The 15,714-nt window shown below is 43.6% G+C and overlaps 1 protein-coding gene across 2 annotated transcripts in view; it reads right to left on the reverse strand.

The window, feature by feature from the left end:
- Positions 1 to 15,714, reverse strand: part of LOC139560613 (epidermal growth factor receptor-like) — a 70,830-nt gene that overhangs the window by 13,207 nt on the left and 41,909 nt on the right. For both annotated transcript variants that reach the window (XM_071377542.1, XM_071377541.1), the window contains exons 2-12: positions 6,070 to 6,221; positions 5,382 to 5,568; positions 4,768 to 4,899; positions 4,399 to 4,467; positions 4,157 to 4,275; positions 2,088 to 2,229; positions 1,303 to 1,419; positions 839 to 965; positions 648 to 721; positions 428 to 515; positions 90 to 289 (exon numbers count right to left, since the gene is read on the reverse strand). In XM_071377542.1, coding sequence (XP_071233643.1) covers positions 90 to 289; positions 428 to 515; positions 648 to 721; positions 839 to 965; positions 1,303 to 1,419; positions 2,088 to 2,229; positions 4,157 to 4,275; positions 4,399 to 4,467; positions 4,768 to 4,899; positions 5,382 to 5,568; positions 6,070 to 6,159 — 1,345 coding nt within the window. In that variant the 5' untranslated portion in view covers positions 6,160 to 6,221. The remainder of the gene's footprint in view (positions 1 to 89; positions 290 to 427; positions 516 to 647; positions 722 to 838; positions 966 to 1,302; positions 1,420 to 2,087; positions 2,230 to 4,156; positions 4,276 to 4,398; positions 4,468 to 4,767; positions 4,900 to 5,381; positions 5,569 to 6,069; positions 6,222 to 15,714) is intronic.

The following is a 15,714-nucleotide window of genomic DNA, read 5'->3' on the forward strand; positions in this document are numbered from 1 at the left end:
GTTTGCTGCTGTTCCTTTTTTGGGGGGTGTCATGTGACCACACACACCAATAAAGATGTCCATCACAAAATAATGACTTTATGATTTACCGCATGCGTCTGCGTGGGCATTGCTCTCCAGCTGTATGGTCTGCCTGTCGGACTTGAACAGCTGCTTCCAGTGGCGTTTCTTGGTGTAGCAGAGGTTGGAGTTCTTGGTGATGACCACGTCTCCATCGCTGATCTCCTTCAGCGAGCGAAGACCCAGGTGGGTGATGGTTAACTGGGTTATGGCCAAGCTCACCGTACCACTTGAGGAGGGAGAGAGAGGAGAGGGGAGTGAGAGGGAGACACTTCATTTTTTTAGACGTTCCAGGTGGCTATTAAGGGCTTGACCAGCTCACTACTGCCACTCTATAATAGATGCGGAGACTGAACAGTGATCTTACTGTTTGGTCCGTCCTCGAATAATCTCCAGGTTTTCAAAGGGACTGAGGGATGTCATGTTCTCTGGCCAGTTCTGAATCAGCAGATAGCCTGGATGTTTGTTTTTTTTGAAAAAAAAAAAAAAAGACAATTCAAATACATTTGAACGTAAAATAATCAACAGCATGGCTCTTTTGATAACCTTTTAGTATAGTTAATAGACTAGTCTGCACTGCCTCTTACCAGTGATTTCTCTGACCGTCTTGAAAACGTCTAGCTTGGCAGGATCCATCTTTGGTGCTTTGGTAAATGGGTCCCTGGGAATAGCAAGAACTGTGAAATGTATCTGCCATATTCACAAATACAAATACAACACATTATGTGTGGTGTAAAAAACGAGTCAGGTCTTAATTCTATATATTCTTAACACTTACCCATGGATAGACGTGTAGATAATAGCAATGTTCCCATTGATTTTGGTGCAGTTTTTGAACGTGTCAATGTTGGTGGCGTTGATTGACAGAATTTTGTCAAGTTTCCCCATTCCAAGTCCATTGCAAACTGTGAAAATTAGTAATATGTTAATAAAAACAAACGTGGCTTCTAATTTCTTTGCCACACTAAAATGTTTGAGAAATCACAAGCCAGAAAACGAACGCAGTACAGCAGGGTAAAATACATTTGTGTTCAAGAAGTAAAATTAAATTCCAATTCAAGAATTTGAAAATCCTCTATTGGAAATAAAATTGTATTGAACACAACCCTGCAGTGCATCTTTGCGGAATAACACTCTGGGGTGAACTTTCCATGTTACAGAGAGGCACATTCAGGCAGTGTCATCATCCCCTGCCATGAGGATGTAAAGTAACGTTAGACGTTGTGGCAGTATCAACTGTACCTTTGGGGCACAGTCCATCACACTTCTTGCACTTCCTGACCCCTCCCTCATCCACTTCGTACGTGCCACCACTGCACGTCCGAACGCACGCTCCATGGTCTGTCACCACATAGTTATCTGAGGGGAGAAAAATAGAATATATAACAAATCTATGTAATGCGTTGTGTACTGTATAGGACAGTATTGTATGCATGCCAGTTTCTGAGAGCTGATTCTAAGAGCCTGGAGAAAGTGGAGGCAGCTGTAGTATTAGCACTCCCTGAACCTAAATCCTTTTTTCCCCTCGTTTATGCAGTTTCTGATTCAACTCAGAGAGACTGGCACAGACTGACTGACTTAGAGTAATACACCGGCCTATAGGCCAGCGTTTTCCAACTACAGTCCTTGACTCCCCCCCAACAGCACACATTTGTGTTGTGGCCCCGGACAAACTCAGCTGATTCTACTTGTCAACTAATAATCAAGTCCTCAATGAGTTGAATCAGGCGAGTTTAACCGGGGCTACAACAAACATGTGTGCTGTTGGGGGTACTGGTGGACTGGAGTTGGGAAACACTGGCCTAGAGGGATCACCTGGCTCCTCGTTCAGCACACCAGCATACCATATCTGAACGTTACACATCACTGAATGTCAATAAAGACTCATATGTGTTCTCTGTAGTCTCGGTTGAAGCCCCCTCTCTGTGTACAAAGCTTCTAATGAATCCTTATATCCTTTATCATATACAGTAGCCTCATAGAAGAGGTCATAAGGGGACATGGATGGGACATGGGGGGTTTCTTACGAGGGCAGGTCTTGACGCAGGTGGCCCCGAAGTTGTACTTCCCGTCTGGGTTGTTGACTAGTTGGTGAAGGTTGCGGTCGTAGAGCAGGAGGCGCGGACACGAGTCTTTACACGTCCCGTCATCCTGAAAGTCCCGGCAGGCCTACGGCACCAAACAGGGCTATGTTCATTAAGCAACAAACCAACGACAACAGACAAACAGGAAATGGACTACCTGAACCTGTCCAATAAGAAACGCTTGTTTTCACTTTCCGTTGAAAAATGTTTGAAAATGTTACATGTCCTAATAAATACGGCCCAGCCATCATTGACAGAGCAATAGGACCATAACAGACCCGTATGCACAGATTATAATACTGCATTGCTATTTCACGGCTCAGCTTAGCCAGAGAGGAATAGGTGACGCCGGCTTAGCTTCCCTAAGCCTGATTCTCAAGGCACTGTCAAAAAGCAGGGTTTAATCAGTGATAGAAAGGGTCACCGGATACAAAAGCAATACAATGTGGTTTTAATCATAAAGTGGATAGAAAACAGTGTTACTGGTGTAAAGTACGTTGGTCACCAGCCAATAAGACAAAAGGGAGCATCATAAGACAGAAATAATGATGTGTGAAATGTGAAATGCAATGTGTGTCTGTTTCCTAACACATTTATTGGGTGAAGAAATAACTACAAAATAAAAAAATATTTATTTAACCTTTATTTAACTAGGCAAGTCAGTTAAGAACAAATTCTTATTTACAAATACGGCCTAGTATATGTGAGAGATGCCATTCTTGACCTATGACTAGCCAGGGTTTTTTCAGACCACGTGACCTGACCAGGAGGAACTCTGGACCCTACTTAAAGCCTAACTAAAGCACAGAATCGTTCATGGTCACTCCTGTCCCACCCTATGACACCCATACAATGTGAAGGTGGAATCTGTCTCTCTCTTCCTGGTCAGGTCACTTGACAGTAGCGTGTGAAAGTGGCCTGTCTGTCAGACAGTCTGTAGGTCTGGGTCAGATACAGTGTGAAGATGGGTTAGGGTTATGGTTAGGGTCTCACCAGACAGTCTGTAGGTCTGGGTCAGATACAGTGTGAAGATGGGTTAGGGTTATGGTTAGGGTCTCACCAGACAGTCTGTAGGTCTGGGTCAGATACAGTGTGAAGATGGGTTAGGGTTATGGTTAGGGTCTCTCACCAGACAGTCTGTAGGTCTGGGTCAGATACAGTGTGAAGATGGGTTAGGGTTATGGTTAGGGTCTCTCACCAGACAGTCTGTAGGTCTGGGTCAGATACAGTGTGAAGATGGGTTAGGGTTATGGTTAGGGTCTCACCAGACAGTCTGTAGGTCTGGGTCAGATACAGTGTGAAGATGGGTTAGGGTTATGGTTAGGGTCTCACCAGACAGTCTGTAGGTCTGGGTCAGATACAGTGTAAAGATGGGTTAGGGTTATGGTTAGGGTCTCTCACCAGACAGTCTGTAGGTCTGGGTCAGATCCAGTGTGAAGATGGGTTAGGGTTATGGTTAGGGTCTCTCACCAGACAGTCTGTAGGTCTGGGTCAGATACAGTGTGAAGATGGGTTAGGGTTATGGTTAGGGTCTCACCAGACAGTCTGTAGGTCTGGGTCAGATACAGTGTGAAGATGGGTTAGGGTTATGGTTAGGGTCTCTCACCAGACAGTCTGTAGGTCTGGGTCAAATACAGTGTGAAGATGGGTTAGGGTTATGGTTAGGGTCTCACCAGACAGTCTGTAGGTCTGGGTCAGATACAGTGTGAAGATGGGTTAGGGTTATGGTTAGGGTCTCACCAGACAGTCTGTAGGTCTGGGTCAGATACAGTGTGAAGATGGGTTAGGGTTATGGTTAGGGTCTCACCAGACAGTCTGTAGGTCTGGGTCAGATACAGTGTGAAGATGGGTTAGGGTTATGGTTAGGGTCTCTCACCAGACAGTCTGTAGGTCTGGGTCAGGTACAGTGTGAAGATGGGTTAGGGTTATGGTTAGGGTCTCTCACCAGACAGTCTGTAGGTCTGGGTCAGATACAGTGTGAAGATGGGTTAGGGTTATGGTTAGGGTCTCACCAGACAGTCTGTAGGTCTGGGTCCAGTGCAGCCAGCAGCACAGTGTTCGTTGCAGCAGTCGATGGGGGACGGACCCTTACACCTCTTAGAGCACTGCTGGGCACAGTTCAGCTTCGTCACTAGAAGGAAGGAAAACAGCATCAGTAATGTGCAAGTGCCAGTTATGATATCATACAACTAAGCCCTTGTTTTGTCTTACGGTATACCTTTCAACAATATTAGAGTATGGTTTACAGACTTACATGTCTGGCAGTGTTCTGGGCCAGGCGCCCAACATGAACCATTGAAGCATCCAGGATCACATTTTTTACCTACAGAAAATATATCAAAATAATAGTTCAAGAACTCTGCAACTTCAGTGTACTTTAATACTTTATAGTGTACTTCAGTATTTTAATGTTCAATAAAGCAAAGTTGGAGTATTTGATTAGTTGAAAGTTAAACATGACTAAACTGTTGGCTGCGCTGGGTGAAGCAGCTTCCTGTTAATATCTAACAACATGAACAAATCTAGCCTCAAGGGTGTATAAGAACATAAAACATTGAATGGGATTATGGTAGGTGCATTTATGTGACGCATTGTTTAATGTGCTGTAACAGGAGCTCCTTACAGAGACGATTTCTGTTGGGTTCAGGTAACTGCATGTTGGGTTTGCTGTCAATGTCCACGATGTCCAACCACTGGATGGTCTCCACGTTACACAGCTGGTTGCCTGAGAACTTCACTCCTCCTTTCAGGATCTCTGGAAAATGGAGAGAGATGCGTTTATTTTCAGATGGATGTTGAATGTTGATGTGAATTAATCAATGTAATAAAACGGTGTAGATAACCTAGCTCCAGCTCCAAAAGCAACCCTAACCCTAGCTTCATGTCCACATCCTGGTTCAACCTTAACCCTAGCCTCAACCCTAACCCTAGCTCCATGTCTACATCCTGGTTCACCCCTAACTCTAGCCTCAATCCTAACCCTAGCTTCATGTCCACATCCTGGTTCAACCCTAACCCTAGCCTCAACCCTAACCCTAGCTCCATGTCCACATCCTGGTTCAACCCTAACCCTAGCCTCAACCCTAACCCTAGCTTCGTGTCCACATCCTGGTTCATACCCTAACCCATGCTTCCTGGTTCAAACCTAACCATAGCCTCAATCACAACCCTAACACTCATTATGCGGCTGGGTACAGAGACTGCCTGGACAGAGCAGGGACAGGCCTAGAGACTGACCTGTGAGGCTGGTCAGAGACAGCTCGGTGGTGCCTGCTCCCATTGACTTGTTATGGTTCATCAACACAGCCAGGGCAAAGCCATCGTTGTAGAGAGTGTGGCCTCGGATGATGCGCAGGTTGTCCAGGGGAATCCTGTTGGCTGTGTTGAGGGCGATCAGAACATAGCCACCCACCTCCTGAATGGACTGTGGACAAACAAGGAAACATTTGGGTTAGGCCTTGTCTTCACACACTATGCCAGGGGTGAACAACTTCAGACCTAGAGGCTCCAGCTCAGGTCCTACTGGTCTTCACCTGTCTATAACCTCATAGCTAGACAAGGTTCACAGGTTACCACCGGTAACCCACTGAACCTAGTCACAAGTATGAGCGCAACCTAAGAGACTATCTCAACTGAAGCTATACGGCTCTATTGAGGTGTTTTGGACAGCTTACCTGTTGAAATAGCTTTGGACCATGACCGTAGGTTAAAACAAGCTTGTGAGACATTTTTTTTGTTGCAGCTGTGATGTTTTCATCCAGTAATGCTTTCTCCAATGCTTTCTCCAAACAAAGGGGTTCCTTACCTGTAGCCTGATCCCAGAACTGTTTGTGCCATCTTGACATCTCCTATGGTCGTTGTTCATAGGAGCTGACAAGACAGCGCAAACAGATCTGGGACCAGGCTAACGTTCCTTTTATCTTACCCTGAGGAAAGACAGATCATGGTGGTCTTCCATGTGTGTGACCTCCAGGTTCTCCAGGACAATGGTACAATTGCTGTAGGTCTTGACCATGTTCAAGTAGTGGCCCTCTTTTGACCCCAGAAGGCTGAACCGGTTAGTGATGCCCTGGCATACTGGGGGGGGGGGGGGGGGAGAAGATGATTAGAAATCATCCAGGAAAGTAGAAGACAACACCTGGGTGAAAAGTGATCGTACTTGAATTTCACAATGAACATGGAAAAACTGCTGCCTTGATCCAGACAGGAATATCTTAGCTACCAAGCACCCTTACATGGATAGTGATATTCATCATGCATAGTCACTGTTAAAATGTACACTGGCATACCCAAGAGAACAAAGTACACCGGCTCTCTGATTCACTTCTGCCTCTCTTCACACACGTGTGTCAGAAGAGCTTAAGTTGGCTTGTTTCTTTGTTTGTAGGTGTGAGCTGTGCTGTGCACAGTCATACTTTGGTTCATTCAATAGCATTAAATAGCTGAGCTGGATTGAATCGAGAATGGGAAATTGATCCCTACGATGCTGGCGCTTACTCATGAGTCGCTGTGTGCTCTGAGCTGGCCGACCATATTTATCTTGGCCCAGACTCTTTCCACTGCTATTCTGGCTAGTTAAAACAAATGCCTTGAGTTTCTGCACCGTGTCAACTCTGTGCAGAAATATTTTGAGTTACTCTTCACAAACAGGCGTTTCATGGGGATTATTATCTATTCCACTCATCTCCCTGTCACAACTAAGAATATTGGCAACATTAAAGGAACGCTATCGGTCCAATTTCCCATTCTCGACCATCTTCTGAAGTTCATGAACCGACAAGTTTTGGAGTTAGATAACAATGACTTTTTAAAGGTCTTGAACAGTCAAAATCTAGTTTTTCATGAAATTGGTTGATATTTAGATGAAACCAGATCAAAGTATGATGGCAAAAGTATGAAAAATGACTGTTGCTTCTACATTGATGAAGTTTGATCATAAAGTTACTGGTCCCCTCTGTAACTGACAGTTAACCTGTCTGTCAGGGAGCTGGAGGGAGATACACCCTCCTCCATGTCAAACACTTGGATTCAGGAGGCGGGATTACTAACGGAATAGGGTGACATCACCCTAACGCAAATTTTATTAAACCAATGGTAACATGATATTCTCTTACCTAATTTAAATAAGTACTGCCTTGTAACCAACATCGGAGAAGGTGTGTTTGTGGAGGGGCGTGATTTATAGAGCTAGGTAGCTATTTTACTGGTGCCAAAATTTGACTGTAGTGTGTCTGTCAGCAAATATAATTCAAAGTTTCCATAAAATGATGTCATGGCTTCAGAAACTTCTGATAGACAAATTAACATAATCTGAGTCAGTTGGAGGTGTACCTGTGGATGTATTTCAAGGCCTACCTTCAAACTCAGTGCCTCTTTGCTTGACATCATGGGAAAATCAAAAGAAATCAGCCAAGACCTCAGTAAAAAATTGTAGAACTCCACAAGTCTGGTTCATCCCTGGGAGCAATTTCCAAATGCCTGAAGGTACCACGTTCATCTGTACAAACAATAGTACGCAAGAATAAACACCCACGCAGCCGTCATACCGCTCAGGAAAGAGACGTGTTCTGTCTCCTAGAGATGAACGTACTTTGGTGCGAAAAGTGCTAATCAATCCCAGAACAACAGCAAAGGATCTTGTGAAGATTATGGAGGAAACAGGTACAAAAGTATCTATATCCACAGTAAAACGAGTCCTATGTCAACATAACCTGAAAGGACGCTCAGCAAAGAAGAAGCCACTGCTCCAAAACCGCCATAAAAAAGCCAGACTACGGTTTGCAACTGCACATGGGGCCAAAGATTGTACTTTTTGGAGAAATGTCCTCTGATCTGATGAAACAAAAATAGAACTGTTTGGCCATAATGACCATCGTTATGTTTGGAGGAAAAAGGGGGATGCTCGCAAGCCGAAGAACACCATCCCAACCGTGAAGCACGGGGGTGGCAGCATCATGTTGTGGGGGTGCTTTGCTGCAGGAATGACTGGTGTACTTCACAAAATAGATGGCATCATGAGGTAGGAAAATTATGTGGATATATTGAAGAAACATCTCAAGACATCAGTCAGGAAGTTAAAACTTGGTCGCAAATGGGTCTTCCAAATGGAGAATGACCCCAAGCCTACATCCAAATTTGTGGCAAAATGGCTTAAGGACAACAAAGTCAAGGTATTGGAGTGGTCATCACAAAGCCCTGACCTCAATCTCATAGAAAATGTGTGGGCAGAACTGAAATAGTGTGTGCGAGCAAGGAGGTCTACAAACCTGACTCAGTTACACCAGCTCTGTCAGGAGGAATGGGCCAAAATTCACCCAACTTATTGTGGGAAGCTTGTGGAAGTCTACCCAAAATGTTTGACCCAAGTTAAAAAATTGAAAGGCAAAGCTACCAAATACTAATTGAGTGTATGCAAACGTATGACCCACTGGGAATGTGATGAAAGAAATAAAAGCTGAAATAAATCATTCTCTCTACTATTATTCTGACATTTCACATTCTTAAAATAAAGTGGTGATCCTAACTGACCTAAGACAGGATTTTTTACTAGGATTAAATGTCAGGAATTGTGAAAAACTGAGTTTAAATGTATTTGGCGAAGGTGTATGTAAACTTCAGACTTCAACCATATATAAAAAAATACATAATTGATGCAATTTCAATGTTGTTTGAGTTGCTTTGTGTTTCAACAAATTTGATTGAGATGATTTTACTGCAATTCTGCATCCAAGTTTCTTGACATAGGTGTTTCAAAGAGCTCTCAGTCAAGGCCAGCTCATGAATATAAACTTCCCGTCCGCTCAGCTTGTCTTTTCAAAATTCATTGGTTGTTAGCCATGCGAGAAAAAGTTTTGTTTTATAGCATTTCTATACCCCCCCCCCAAAAAAAAAATATAATGGGTGATATTTTAGTCACTCAAAAGCTTATTTTCAGGACCTTTAAGACATTTGTGGAAATTAAAACTGGAGCCATATTGGAATACAACTCCCATTCTTGGCACAATTAAAAAAATGTCTCAGGCTCTTCCAAGTGCTGATAACGTGTATGTACACACAGGCTCTAGCACCAACAATAGAGCCATTGAGCGAGCCAGGACAACAAACGCCTAAGATAAAAGGCTGATAATGCTGTAATCTACTCTTACATAACCCGTGTTCAGATAAGCCAAGGCAAGGAGGCAGTATTAGAGATAGGTATGCAGAGGAAGACAAGAGGATCCTTTACATAGTAGTAGAGACTGACTGAGGAGACTGTGGGTCTGGAGGAAACAGGTCACCTTACTGACTTCCTGTTCCTTCTTGTCTGTCTGTCCCTTGAGCTGGTCTGACAGGCTGTTGAGACTGAAACTGTGAATCAGGGGCACATTTTATTTTATTTAACCTTTATTTAACTAGGCAAGTCAGTTAAGAACAAATTCTATTTACAATGACGGCCTACCGGGGAACAGTGGGTTAACTGCCTTGTTCAGGGGCAGAACGACAGATTTTTACCTTGTCAGCTTGGTGATTCGATCCAGATGAGGAGAGATGCGTGGTTTCCCAAGCACCATCCCACACTAAAGACCACAAGTGATCAACTATAGACGACTGTACAGTACAGAGTTAAATGTGGAATAAAATACCATTTGAACAAACAGAGTAGCCTGGGCTCGAACCAGGGACCCTCTGCACCACAACACTTCACACTCAATAAGCAGCATTCTAACCAATTGCTCGAACAAAACTATGGTCGTGGTTGAGCAAGAGCGACACTACTTTACATTCTGGTAAATGTGTCCCTGGAGTCAGAGTAAGAGCTTTGGGACAAACAGGGAATTTATCTTCCTCAAATTCAAGTCAGTAGCTAGGTTTCCATCCAATTGGCGACAGATTGTCCTGCGAAGATTCTAAAATCCGCAAAAAGATCCCACCTTCTCTAGCGTATTTTGTTTTGTCGACATTTGGAAAGTTTACATCAGGCCTGTCATGACATTTTCTTATCAGACATGTTCTTTACTCGCATTAAATGGTTGGATGGAAACCTGGTTACTGTCTGTTGTTGTAGTGTTCCTAGGAATACATTCCTAAACATGCCTGGTCCTGACAGCAAAGTCAGAACACGCACCAGAATTCAAGCGGCAGCCTCAGCATAAGACACACCTTAATAACACAACACTATGCTCTCGTACACTGGCCTTTTAATTTCCAAGAATGGAGGAAATAAACATATCATTACTAAGGAGTATTATTCTAACAAAGCTTGTCCTCTTGAAATAATACCATATGGAACTTCATAATGGAACTGGCAACACAAATGTCAAAGCAATATCTTAGTCTATTTATTTACTCCTTCCATGGTACACTTGACTTGTTTGTTATTACTAGCTCTTGTGATCAGTTGACATGGGCTAGCCTGGTCCCAGATCTGTTTGTGCTGTCTTGCCAATTTATCTGGTCATTGTCTCGCCGGAAACATAGGAGCTGGCAATATAGCACAAACAGATCTGGGACCAGGCTAGCGATGGGGCCAATCAGAGAGAGAGTATAGGACCTTGAACAGCTGTGTTCCTCGGTGAAGCCCTTGCGTTCTAGTCCTCATTAACAAGTCCCTGAGGGGACACCCTGACATGAACCCTTATCATCCACTGCACTGGCCTAAGGGTGCGTCCCAAATGGCACCCTATTCCATTTACAGTGCACTGCTCTGGTCCAAAGTGGTGCACCACACAGGGAACAGGGTGCTATTTGGGACGCAGCCTAACACCCTAACTCTGTGGCAACAGAGGCAGACCCAAACCCCCTAACGCCTAGCAACAGAGGCAGACTTAGGATGCTACTGTAGAAAGCTGCCTCTTTTGTTTTAATTAGGAGAGGCATGACGTGAGATTTAATAAACGTAATTAACTCAATTATGAGTTAATGACAGAAAGGCCGAAGAGGAATAAACCAAAAACATCACAACCTGTCTATATACAGTATACAGTAGTAAGAGGCAATGCATTAAAGTATTAACAATCATTTGACGTCACAGATAGATCATCATAGGGAGTGATGTCATATTATCACTGTTGTGTGCCATAAGCATCACTTACAATATCAAACCACACGCTCGGCTACAATCAGGCCTAAAACCTGACCATGTGTCTCGTCACCGTTGCCCTTCTCTCATTGAGAGGTTTTCCCTCTTTTCAATTTTTCTTTTCTTTTGAGTTATTTGACTGTACGTTTGTTTATGTGTAACTCTGTGTTGTTGTTTTTGTCACACTGCTTTGCTTTATCTTGGCCAGGTCGCAGTTGTAAATGTGAACTTGTTCTCAACTGGCCTGGTTAGATAAAGATTAAATAAATAAACAAATAAAAATCTTCTTATATGTCAGTGGTATATTCAGTCTGAAGAAAAAGTGTGTGTGTGTGTGTGCGCATGTGTATAAGCCATGGTAAACATTGCACTGTATTTGCCTACTGATTTCACTGATTTTACAGTTTTATGGCAGACCCAGGCGGTGCTCTAAACGACCTGACATTACACCACCATAAAACGACTTACTGCGTACGCCACGACAAATAGAAACCAAAAATAAAGTGCGTCATTTCAGATGCAGCCTTTAGTGGTTAGAATAACACTACGCTCGTGATTAAGAGAGAATCATGGATTTATAACGAATACCAGATGACTAGTTGAAATTGAAAACAAACTTTGGTGCAAATGATGCAATCATCTGTCTCTACATGGATCTGAGAACTATTCAAATATTTTGGCCCTCGTTAGATATCATTCCATTACAATCCTTCATGAGACCTGAATGTGGAAATACTACATCAAAAACCCAAAAGTAGCTAAACCGTACCGGATGCGCCATTTATTCCGTCACACCTGATGCACGTTTGACTCATCGAGAATGACAGTACCGTCACTTTACACAAGATGCAGAGGGAGTGGTGTCTGATGAAGTCAATGGGATGAGTGAGGAGGTAGTTTGTGATATTGTTAAAACGCTTCGCTGATTGCTTCACTTCCTTTCCGCCCAGCTGCGGTGACGTCGCTTACGATGCCAGGAGCCCAGGAGGAGCAGGCAGGGAGTGGCGGCTCTGGCAAGTCTCCAGAACCTCTACCTCTTTGTGTGTGTTATGTAATCAGGTAAACCACTTCCTGTTTGAGAGGCTCAGTTGTACAGAACATTCTCTGGATCGCCTTGTGCTGCAGCACTAACAACGCACGCATACGCGCACCCACACACACACACACACACCCACACACACACACACACACCCACACACACACACACACACACACACACACACACACACACACACACACACACACACACACACACACACACACACACACACACACACACACACACACACACACACACACACACACATCTGCCTTTTGATGTTTTCTTGCTGGACTAGTGTTAGAGCTCAAGGTTGTGAAAGCAGATTTCTGTTTCTGGAGGCTATCAGATCTTTAAACTGCAGGAAGTGTAATGAGGCAACCACTTCATCTCCACAAGTTGGTTTATTACAGCCGTAACATTGTATTGTTCTAAAGGTTGTGACTAAAAGAGTGTTTGCAAGGAACCACTGTAGGTTTATTACCCTGTGCGGAATCTGGCCAAGTTGAATTCTGTATCAACAATTGTCTCTAATTTCACAAAAGCAAAACGGTAAACAATATTCATATGCCAACTGGGTTGTACTAATGTATCTATAGCCAGTAAAGGGAATGATGATTGACAGCCCGTTCTACTGGGAGAAACAGAAATGATCCAACAACCTTGTTTCCTTCCCCTCCTTCACTACCTGCAATTCAATTACACTGCCACCAGAGTCTGAGAATTACACTAGTGAAATTTGACTCAGAATTAATGAGGAAGTGGCTATGTTCATTGATATTCTTGTTTATTCCTCCCCTCGAAGAAAGAATCACAGCAGAGTAGCCCAACCGCCAGTGTTATCCTCTCTTGAATACAAATCAATACAAACACTCATTTCCTTAGTAAGACTTAGGCTACATTTCTATTCATGCAGAATGATCGTATCATCAATATAACATTAAATACATGTAATCAATTGTACGAGTCAGAACAGTTTAATAAGAAGAATCATCTATCTCCTATTCAGCAATCTATCTCCTAAACGCAACGACACCACGCTTCTGAATGGAAAAACAGATGCATTGTGTAGCAGTTTCTTCTGCTTTCCTTGGATGCAGTACAAAGTATAGGCTCCTCGGGGGTGCAGTGGACTGCCTCAAGTTTCCATCCACACCCCCAGATTCGACGGGAGCATAATCTCAAAGGCCCACTATCTGAGGGAGGAAAATAAAGCACTTCCCCCATACTTCCTGTGCATTGAGCACAAACTTCCTCCTCCCTCCTCCTCTACTCCTTTCTGATTGGCTGATGTTGACGAGGGGGTGAGGGATCAAGTCCCGATTTCGCAATATGATTCAAAATTAATACTAATGCAGTTAACATACACAGGTACGTAATCCTAATAGGAAACCTTCATTCTGAGAAGTAACCTGTTTAGGCCTACTGTGCAAGAATAGGCCTACAGACTTGCAATTAAAGAAACCCGTCCTAATATCCTGCTCTTTGTACTGTGAGGCCAGGGGAAGACTTCATCTTCCTCTGCGTGGGAGATGCATGTAGCATCAATCCCTTTGAGAAAACAACTCAGGGCGTCTCAGAAGAAAAAGGGTCCACAATGGGAGTGGAGGGTGGCGGATAACATTTACCCCGGTTAGAGAGTGTTCCTGTACAAACACATAGTGTTCTCTAGCAGTCACTGAGACACTCCAGATATCTGCAGCAGAAGGGTCAGTCGTATGTTTACTCTGTGACCCTGTGGTGGAATGCTGGAATAGGCCCAGTCACTCTGCACTGTTGCACAGGACACACACCGTTTCGTGTAAATCGCAACAATAACTAAGAAGGGGGGAGAAGTTCATAGGAGAAACGGTGTGTGTTTTGGTTTGAGAAACGAAGGCGTTTATACAAAAAAATACCAAAAAAATGACATCCCAAATATTTGGAATAAGCAAAGGCTTTGATTTCTGGTTAAACAGATGGAAAAGGGATCTAGCGAATACATCTAGCAGAAAAAGGCATAAGGTATGAGAAATACATGACACACATACACAGTCATGTTGAAGTAATGACTAATATCAACGTTTAGATTTAGTTTTGCAGAAATTGTGCCTTCTGTACGTTTAAGAAACATTTCCTAGTCTTGATATTTTCAATAGTGAAAGTTCACAAGTAAAGTGAAAGTAACAAGTAAATATGAGGACCTCTGTGTCCTCATTTGTAGCTATGGCCCTGTAGAGCACACTAGAGTAGAGTACAGTATAATTTACTGTACTGTACTCTACTCTGCTGTGCTGTATAGGGGTGTGAACGTTTAAACGTTAAAACCTTTGAATTAAGTTGGGATCCTTAACCTAGGACAAACCGGGACTTAGACAAAACCTCCAGGGGGACATGACACAACGTCCCAAGAACGTCCTAAAAATGTCCTCGGGGACGTCCCCGGGATAAACCTGGAACTAGACAAAACCTCCAGGGGTCCATGACATATCGTCCAAAGAACGTCCTAAAAATGTCTTTGGGGACGTCCTTGGGACAAACTAGAAAAAGGTTCTCCAGAGAACGGTCCCTTGGGACATCACACGACGTCTTAAGAACTAGTAAAATGACATTCCTGAGAACGTCCTAAAAAGGCCCTGACATGGTCCTCAATGACGTCCTGGGAACTTACAGGGAACTAGACAAAGGTCCCCCAGAGAACGTTCCCTTGGGACCGTCACGCAACGTTCTCAGAACGTCAAAGGGATAACGTCTCGCCGAAACTCTTAAGGGGGCTAATGGGAACGTCGCCGAATCTCCTCAGGACATCCCTATTTGCTGGGATGTAGGCTTGGCATACACAGAGCTGCTGTCCGATACTGACATTGATACAAGAAGCTCTTTTCATGACATTCAAGTCAGTGATCCCTTGAATTGACACAGTGATCCCTGGTCACACAACAGACTCTTCATTCATTTACTTGAACTATCAATGGCGCATTCACTGCTCCTAATGATGCGCTTTTGTGGCCACAGAAAGAGAGATTATAGATGTGCAAATAACCAAGTAAAATAATCAATTTATTTTAGCTTGCCAGTGACCATAGATATCTACACCAGTATCACTTCCCGCAGCTGTCCCATATAGAAGACCATAATTCAATCTGGGCTTTAATAATCATTAGACACCCAGGTCATAAACATACTTGGCACCATTTGTATGTGCTATCCATTGCTCTGTTTTTAAATAACACTGCATCCCACCAGTCACCCAACACTCAAAACTCTATCCCTTTTCAAATCCAAGAATCTACCCACCAGCCTCCTTAAACGTTCAACAGTCTGCCCACTTCCTCCTTTCCTTCTTTCACTCCAGACATTCTCCCCATTGTCCCCTTTTAGGCTCAAGACATTCTACCCCGTCTCCCCCTCCTCTCCCAGTGTCTCCCCCCTTCCACTGCAAACACTATCCTCCTCTTTAACAATCCCACAGGAAGTCAGAGAGAGGAAGACTG

Source organism: Salvelinus alpinus, chromosome 30, assembly GCF_045679555.1.
Source record: "Salvelinus alpinus chromosome 30, SLU_Salpinus.1, whole genome shotgun sequence".
In the NCBI taxonomy this organism is placed as follows: Eukaryota; Metazoa; Chordata; class Actinopteri; order Salmoniformes; family Salmonidae; genus Salvelinus; species Salvelinus alpinus.